Below are 8236 nucleotides of genomic sequence, written 5' to 3'. Positions count from 1 at the left end.
TAACACTAATATATGTCTCCAGTCTGTCTACAAATCCCCCAATGATGAGAAAAGTCCATCCTCTCCGTCTTCTGCCTGCTCCACTTTTCAGAAAATGTGTGCTTAAACAGGCCGTTTGGAGATTTTCCCTTCATGACATCACAAACGGCAGTAACCCCTCCCCCAGGTGGGTGACACTCCAAAAGCTAGGTGTTTGTTCTGCCCCGAGTCTGCCTTCTCACCGTAAACAATAGGACATGGAGCGAGAAAGCTCAAGACACGCAAGCCCTTACAGAAAGGGGGCGTGGTCAGACACAGCTCATTTACATTTAAAGGTACAGACACAGAAACAGTCTGTTCTGAGCAGGGCTGAAATAGAGGGATTTATAGACTTGATCAAATACAGGATCAGAGTGGATTTAGAACAAGAAACTTCACACACGTTTTGAGGAGCTCTGAGACTTATTTAAACTGGCTGAAGAGGAGGAGGATATGTGACCTTTAAGAATGAACATCTTCAAGTTACCTTTGGCCTTTTTCTCCAGGGAGTCCGGGCTGACAGGAGTTAACTCTCCAAACTGCAAAGACACAAACCTTGAAACACAGAGAATGATCAAAACCTTTTCTCTGAGAGGTCACATCGGTCCATCCGATCGGTCTCCACAAAAAGCACGAGGAGCGAGAAGTTTCTCTTTTATTGGCAACGATCTTTATTAGCTCTTCCAGTTCTGGATGTGAAAAGAGGCATTCATTTTCTTTAATTAAATATCTTTTTTTTAATAAAGTAAAGCAAAAAAGTATTTACACATTTTCAATTAAACTGTAATCAATGACTCGGGTTGGATAATTACAAGCACCTTCTGCCAGCTGCGGAGAGAAAAATATAAATACAGGGAGAAGAGCGTTTCTTCTTCTTCGAGTACAGAAAAGAAAAGATCCGTCGTATATATTTACAGAACGCTCCTGAAGGGCATCTCCACTCGGGGAAGCAGAGATGGTGCCAGGAGGCGAACTGTTGAACTCTGAAGTCCTTTTTCGTAAAAGTGGATTTTTTTTTTTACTTTATATTTTTCATGTTTCTATAGCGATATTTAATTCTTTAAAAATCTGACGACCGGCTTGGTGGGAGGGTGCAGCCGTGAGCCCTCGCTCGTGCTCGCGTCCACCGTTTGTTTTCTGAAGCGCAGGAAACACGTGAAACAGACACAGGAGGGGGGGGGGGGGGTGTCGTTGGGGGGCGTCAGAGAAGCATCGCCATCCCCAAGCAGCAAAATGGTCAATGTCAGTAGCCCCTCCCCCCCAGAAAGTGACGCCGTCCTCTTTAAGGAAGCGTTTAGTCCTCGAGAGTCCAACAGCTTCAGCTCCCGTGTGAAATGTCCGTTAGACAGCACTCGCCACTTTTCTTTGTAGTTTTCTTTTCTTTTTTTTTATAAAACACTCACTCCAATCATCCAACACGGGGAAGGAACCAAAGCGAACCGTCTCTACATGAGCGACGTCATGGAGATCCAAACTTGTGACGTGACAGTGCTCACTGTGTCGTCACACGATGAAGTCATCAAAAATATAGATATGAACAGCTTTTTTTTTTGTTTTTTTTTTTGTTTTTAAATCTGTCGTTAAGCAAAGTGTCTCGAATAGTGTTGCCGTGGCGATGAACAGCCGTTTGGAAAAAAAACAGGAGAAGGGAATAAACCTCAAAAAAATACTGAAGGACACAATGCCACCTCCGACATCTCACCTCGCCATTTCATCGATTTAAAAAAAAAGACATTCGCTTTGCTCAAGAAAAAAAAATCAAAAACAATGAAAACCAAAAACAATAACATGATCGAATGTACGATCCATAATACAATCTCTCCCAGGTGAAGATTTTTTCTCTCGTTTTTTTTTCTGTTTATGCAGAAGGTCGTCTGAGTCCTCCACGAAACATTCACACTTGTCCCGAGGATCCTCCCCCGAACTCCCCCCCCCCCTCCCCCGGCTCCGACCAGCAGGCCCTAGCTGTTGTCGGACTCGTCCTCGTCCTCGGCCTCACGGAGCCAAGTGAAGAAGGCAGTGACGGACTTGAGGGCCACGCCCTTGCCCTGCTGCTCTGCGGGGTCTTTGCTGGACTCCCATTTGTAGAAGGCCTCCTCTTTGATCACGTCCTCGTCGTAAAGGGTGTCGAAGAACATCCGCAGCAGATCTGATGGCGAGGAGGGAGAGGGAGAGAGAGAGAGAAGAGAGAAGAGAGAAAGAGCGAGAGAGAGCGAGAGAGCGAGAGAGTCAATTAAAACCTCAAAATCACAAAGATAACAACGTCATCTGAGAGTGAAAGAGGTTTAGAGATATCAGAGGTTGTACTCACTGGCGGGCTGCTCCATCTCCACCATCAGGGCCTGCAGGGCGTACAGAGCCTGCAGCTCCTTCTGCTCGTCCTTCAGGTATTTCTGCAGCAGCTTGGCCCTCTGTTTGATCTGCTCAGCATCCACCTTGAACGGGTTCTCACCTGCAGGAAATAATTTCAGGGAAACTGTATCACACCAGACCACAAAGACGCACAGCGTACTGTTTACGAAATACATTTGTAATAGGTTAGGATCTTTCTGTCTAAATAACATGATTAATGAAATGTTCCTCATGGAGGCTCATTGTTAACAATCCTAAACTAAAGCGGTTTCCATCTGCACTCCAGGAGGACTGCTCCGGATATTCTCCTGACCTGGTTGTTCACACATGAACCTCACATTGGGAGACTATCCCTGTCAGACAGGAGGGGGGGAGGGTCTACTGAGGTAAGACCCAGAAGAAGTGGATGATGCATCAGAGTCCGCAACACAACGCTTTAATGAGAATATTTGCCTTTGTATCAATGCTACATGCAGTTCAACATAATCCCAATGTGAACTAAAGAGTGGAGAAGAACATACTGGAGAACAGGAAACATAATGCAGCAGGTTGTGAGCACGGAGATGGTAGAGGTGGCGTGCAGACAGTCTATGATCGTGCAGCGATCACAGGGAATAAACGTCACCACCCCCTCCCACTCGCTCCAGGTGAATTCTCCTGATTATATCCTGCTGTGTTCTATCATCAGCTCACTCTGACTTTCTGCAGAATGAATACGAGGAGGCTGGAGGAGAAACATTCAGCTGTTTGTGTTCACACATGACGCTCAGCGAGGAAAACTTCAGGAGTTTTCCGCAGGTGTGAAAGCAGCTATTAGAGGGCAGGATGTCATCAGCTGTAGACGACAAGCTTTAAGAAGGTTCATATTCAACACAGGACATTGCACCACGGTAGATCCACTGACAACAGGGACGCACTTGTGGATGTCTCTCTCTCTGATCTCCTGCAGAGCGGACACGGCTAGCAACGTGTGCATGAGAGGTAAAGAGACAGGGACGCTAACGGATCATCTGATAAGACCTGATACTAAACAACAGGCCAGAAAGATGCCTGGGCAGGCCACTGATGAGCTTGGTAATGAGGCTTTATTTTTAAAGGCTTTTGATTCGTTCATCGAGAGGACAGGGATAGAGCAGATAGAGCTGGGTACAGGGATCAGAGAGAGGGGCGGGGCCTCATTCATTAACCACGCCCTTAAAAGTAAATCTTCAATCTTTGTGTTGACTTACAAGTAACGGCTGACTGGCAGACGCAGGTCATCAAAGCTCTGACGAACATGTTGGACGAGCTCTGCTGCTCATCCAGGTTGGCCTGCACATACAGAGAGGATGAATTTACTTATTTTATTCATAAATCAAGGATTAAAGATTGAGACAAACTACACATAGAGCGCCATTACGTACCTCGATCCAGTCAAAGATCCTCTGGGTGTCGGCCTGGTCTTGCATCAGGCGCTCCAGCTGTTTGGTCAGCTCTCCGGAGCTCAGCTCCTTCTTGTTGCTTTCCTCCGACTCATCGCCCAGAGTGAACTCCACATCCTGGATTACACAAAACAGGTTCAACTCTTTAGCTTCATAACAGGGTAAAGAACCTCTAACTCGCCATAAGTGCCCCGGTGGCGTTACATTGGTGTCCCAGTCTGTGAGGTCACGTTGCCTTACAGACCACAACAGCCAAAGCGCCACCGCTGATACATATTAATTATATATTTTACATCTCACTGTAATTTTGATATCAACAGATGTATTATAAAATGTAGGGAATATTGCATCTGTGGCCAGTGAAGCGGAGCAGCCCTCTCACCTTTTCTGTTACGAACTTGTTGACGTCGACGTCTTCTGGGAGGAAGTCTTTCCACCGGAGGCCAGCTTCCCGCCACATGGCGCCCGCTTTTTTATGGCTCTGATGAGAAAGAAATGTTTGAAGAGAAAGTTGAAGAGGCCACTATCATAGGAAAGAGTCTGATGAGTCTGTATGATAACACTAATAAGAGGATATTATTGTTCTGGTCTCACCATCCCTTTGCAGAGTAAAGTGAGGATGTGGACCAGCAGGACCCCGGCCTGGCCCAGGGGGATCAAAGGCTTTGAAATCTCCCTGGAGACATAAAAAAAAAAAGGTCAACGCAGGTCAAACATCTGGTGAACAAATTCCAAACATCCACAGGCCGTCTTCTCGTGCAGGTTGATTTTTTTTTTTTTTTTAAACGTGGTGATGAGGGGGGGGGGGAGAGAGAGAGAGAGAGAGAGAGAGAGAAAGAGAGAGAGAGAGAGAGAGATGGGACGTACCTGAAAAGTTCTCCCATGGGGATGCCTCCCTCGTGGAGCATGGGCGTGATCAGCTCTGCCAGGTACAGCCAGATGTGAGGGACGTCTATGGCCATGTCTTCGGCCACCTCCAGGATTTCCTGAAGCCTGAGGACACACACACAGACACACACTTTAAAGTCCAGGTTTAAAGGAGGAGAAGGGGGTTCCACATGTCTCAGCAGACAGAGAATCTGAGCCATATGTCACCAAATTAACTCAAACATGGAAACTGACTTCTCTGGCTGAGAAACTGTTTACAGAGTATTTCTCTTCAGACACTGATTTACTTCCTGCCCCTCTGGGTGTCTGCTCATTTAAAATCCTGCTGTACACGCTTTCAGGCAAAACTTGCATTTCAAAGAGTTTGATCTAAAATGCTTTTCTAATAACATTTAGTTTTCACTCTCTTTATATCAAGCTGCACATTTCATGCCAGAGATCGTCCGAGCTGTTCTCAAAGCAACTCTCTGATCGTAAACAACCTTTTTCAATATTTAAGTAAATAAACTGATTCTCACAGAAATTACAAGCCATGATCTAGAGGAGGAAACAACTTCAGGAAATGCAAACCAACTGATCAGAGGTGCTGACAGGAAGTGAACAGAGGTGCTGACAGGAAGTGACCAGAGGCAGAGCATCATCATCATCATTAAGGTCATAGGTGTTCAGAAAGAGCTGGGTCTTTAGCTTTTTCTTAAGGCTGCAAAGGGACTCTACCCCAGGGGGCGAAAGAGGAGACGAGTCTTGATAGAGACATAATGAAGGCTGTCCACATTGTGTACCTGCGTGCGTGTGCATGAACTGTACCGTGCCGAAGCACACCTCTTTGAAGCGTGCCAGGGCCGAGGAAGTGTACCGAGTTTGAGCCCGGATCAGAGGACTCACACTAGACAAACAAACTGGACTGAAGGGGTGACGCGTGTTTAGGCACGGTACGGATTGCCCAGTGTGAGTGCGCCCGTACTCCCAATTTCCACATAGTCTCACCCCAACACTCACCCTTTGTAGTACTGCTGCTTTGGGAGCGTGCCGGCCTTGATAAGCTGGTGCAGGAGCAGACCCGTGTGCTCTCTGGCGATGGTGCTGCGCTCCAGCGTGGACTCCAGCCCGTTTCGTACGAACACAAAGAGCAGCTGAGTGCTGTTCATCTCCTGCACACACTGCAGGGCCTCCTGTGGAGACAGAAGAACAAACACATGGTTACAAAATGAATCCTCTGTAATCCTTAATGATATGTCTATATGTGCGTAACTCTGTACCTTCATGTCGTTGATGTGTAGGTACTCCTCGATGATGGCGATCGACTTTTTGTTCAGCTCTTCTTCAGTCAAGGCAGGCTTGGTGGGGGTCTGGGGAGGTGGGGGGGTGGCAGTTTTCTCCCGCTTCACTGTTTATGAGCATAACAGAAAGGAAATGAAAAACTCTTCGGGGGACGTAGGGCGCTGGACAATGTTTTGTGGTGCCTGGTTTTGTTTTTCAGCTGAATACTTAAAATATCATTCTTTAACAATTGGGGTTTCTCTCTATTTCTGAGTCACTTCTCTCACCGTCTTTGCTGCTGGCTCGCTCTTTGCTGCCTCGGTCTCTGCTGCCCCTGTCTCTGCTGCCCCTGTCTCTGCTGCCCCTGTCTCTGCTGCCTCGGTCTCTGCTGCCTCGGTCTCTGTCGTCAGTCATGCTCGCTACCCTGCGGACAGGATCAGCCGACCCGCGCTGCTCCCTCTCCCGGCTCTGTCCTTCATTCTCCCGGCTAAAACTGCGCTTGGTGACCTGCAGGCGGTTGCGATCTCGGTCGTCCCGTCTGTCAAATCTGTCACCGCCGCGATTAGAGCGGTCGAAGTTCTCGCCGCGCTCCCGACTTGAGCTGTTCCTGTAGAGGCGTAGAGAAAAGAGGGAGAGCAGAGTCAGGGGGAGTAAAAAAAAATACTGAATGTTTCTGTCTTAAAGCGCTTGTTTCGCTTCGGCAGTTTAGTTCTGTTTCTAACCTCTGAGGAACTCGTCTGTCTGAATCCGCTGAAATGGAGGACGAAGACTGCTGCAAGGCGGAGAACCTGTTGAGAGTGCTGGCGCCTGGACGCCCGCCCGTCTCTGAGCCTATGAATAAAAAACACACACACACATCCAGGGTTGAGTTTGAGGAAGTTATCTACGTACTTAGTGGATGTAAATGTCATTACGCTTGGAAACCTACCAGGTTCTGCAGGTTTGGTGCTTGAACCGCCGCTGCTGCCCTTTCCCCAGCTGCCCCATGTGCCTTTACCGCCGGGGGCAAGAAGCTGATTGTTAAAGTCAAGAACAGGAGTCTAAAAGAAGAGACAGTTGTTTAACACGTGGGTTAAAAACTTCAAAGAGTGTTTCATTTGGTTTAATGTGTAAAACTTTAATTTAGGTGAAGTGATGACAGCACCAGCTGAGGAGGTCACCTCGCTCTCCTACCTTTGTGATTTTGCTAAGGCGAGATGTGTCAATAGGTCGGTTCTTGGAGATGGGCACTGTGTTCCAGCCCTCATCCTGGGGAGGAGCACCGCGGCCTGGGGTGTGATGGCCCCCACGACCGCCCTGGCCTCCTCCACCCATCCTGCCTCCTCCGCCGCCGCCGCCCGACTCCTTCTTGGAGACGAGGGCTTGCTGCACCTTCATCTGCTCCCTGTGCTCCTCCAGCTCGGCGTCTTTGTGGATCTGGTCGATGGTCTTGGGGCCTTGGTCGCCTCTCCGGGGCACCCAGTTGTTCTGAGGTGGTGGTAGAGATTGTGAGTACAGCGCAGTGCAGCAGAGGTGGGGCATATCATCAATTCCAACAACAAATCCTAACATTTAAGAGAACAAGTCACAGATTTGGAGGACTAATCACATGCATCATGAACACATGTTGGATTTATATAATAAAGTCAGACTTAAAGGAGAAGAGATCAACATCTATAAGACGTTTCCCTCTTCTCCTCCAAAGGAAACAAAGAGTGTTTCACTGTTAAACTGGGCCGATGTGCTGACTTGGAGCAGCTGATTTTTGGCTTATAAAAGCCCTGAAGACAGCAGGTTTTGTAAGGCTGCGTGGGCGGGACTGGGCACATAACTACAGGACTGCAGCATTCCTTCAGAGCAACGCTTCCACTCCAACAAAACGGCTTTATATCACTACTAAAAAACCACACCAGCCAACAAACATGGAGACGTTAAGGACATGTAAAACCTCTGATGTGATTGTCTCAGCCGATGGCACAGAGCAGATCTATGTTTAGGAGCAGTGCTGCATTAAAGAGCTGAGGAAGCAGTTTCTTTGTAAGCCCATAAAAGAGACTCACACAGGCCAGGGCTGAAGGACCAGTGTGGACGTCTCTGGGACTGCGTACAGAAACACACACTAAAATGAACACACACACACACACAACAGACTACATGCAACAATACAACTCACACTGAAGGCCAGAGAAACACACACATGGAAACTAACAAGGACTAACAGAGTCCGCTAAGAAACACGATGAAGGAAACTACTAAACACTGACCCTCCAGTAAACATGGTGGTGTGGCGCGGGCTCAGGACAAAGTTGTGATTGCCC

At 47.8% G+C, this 8236-nt stretch overlaps 1 protein-coding gene across 9 annotated transcripts in view; it reads right to left on the bottom strand.

The window, feature by feature from the left end:
* Window positions 1-659: 659 nt before the first annotated feature.
* LOC109986255 (eukaryotic translation initiation factor 4 gamma 1) overlaps window positions 660-8236 on the bottom strand; it is a 43178-nt gene continuing 35601 nt past the window's right edge. For all 9 annotated transcript variants that reach the window (XM_020636828.3, XM_029277887.2, XM_029277888.2 and 6 more), the window contains 13 exons: window positions 7113-7406; window positions 6868-6979; window positions 6662-6770; window positions 6227-6546; window positions 5939-6066; window positions 5679-5851; window positions 4659-4784; window positions 4386-4467; window positions 4174-4272; window positions 3774-3908; window positions 3600-3681; window positions 2330-2470; window positions 660-2167 (listed from right to left, as the gene is read on the bottom strand). In XM_020636828.3, the coding sequence (XP_020492484.1) occupies window positions 1980-2167; window positions 2330-2470; window positions 3600-3681; window positions 3774-3908; window positions 4174-4272; window positions 4386-4467; window positions 4659-4784; window positions 5679-5851; window positions 5939-6066; window positions 6227-6546; window positions 6662-6770; window positions 6868-6979; window positions 7113-7406 (1989 nt within the window). In that variant the 3' untranslated portion in view covers window positions 660-1979. The remainder of the gene's footprint in view (window positions 2168-2329; window positions 2471-3599; window positions 3682-3773; window positions 3909-4173; window positions 4273-4385; window positions 4468-4658; window positions 4785-5678; window positions 5852-5938; window positions 6067-6226; window positions 6547-6661; window positions 6771-6867; window positions 6980-7112; window positions 7407-8236) is intronic.

This window comes from Labrus bergylta, chromosome 11 (assembly GCF_963930695.1).
Source record: "Labrus bergylta chromosome 11, fLabBer1.1, whole genome shotgun sequence".
NCBI classification, from domain to species: domain Eukaryota; kingdom Metazoa; phylum Chordata; class Actinopteri; order Labriformes; family Labridae; genus Labrus; species Labrus bergylta.
The sequence above is the reverse complement of the archived record's forward strand: the minus strand, read 5'-3'. Positions and strand labels throughout refer to the sequence as shown.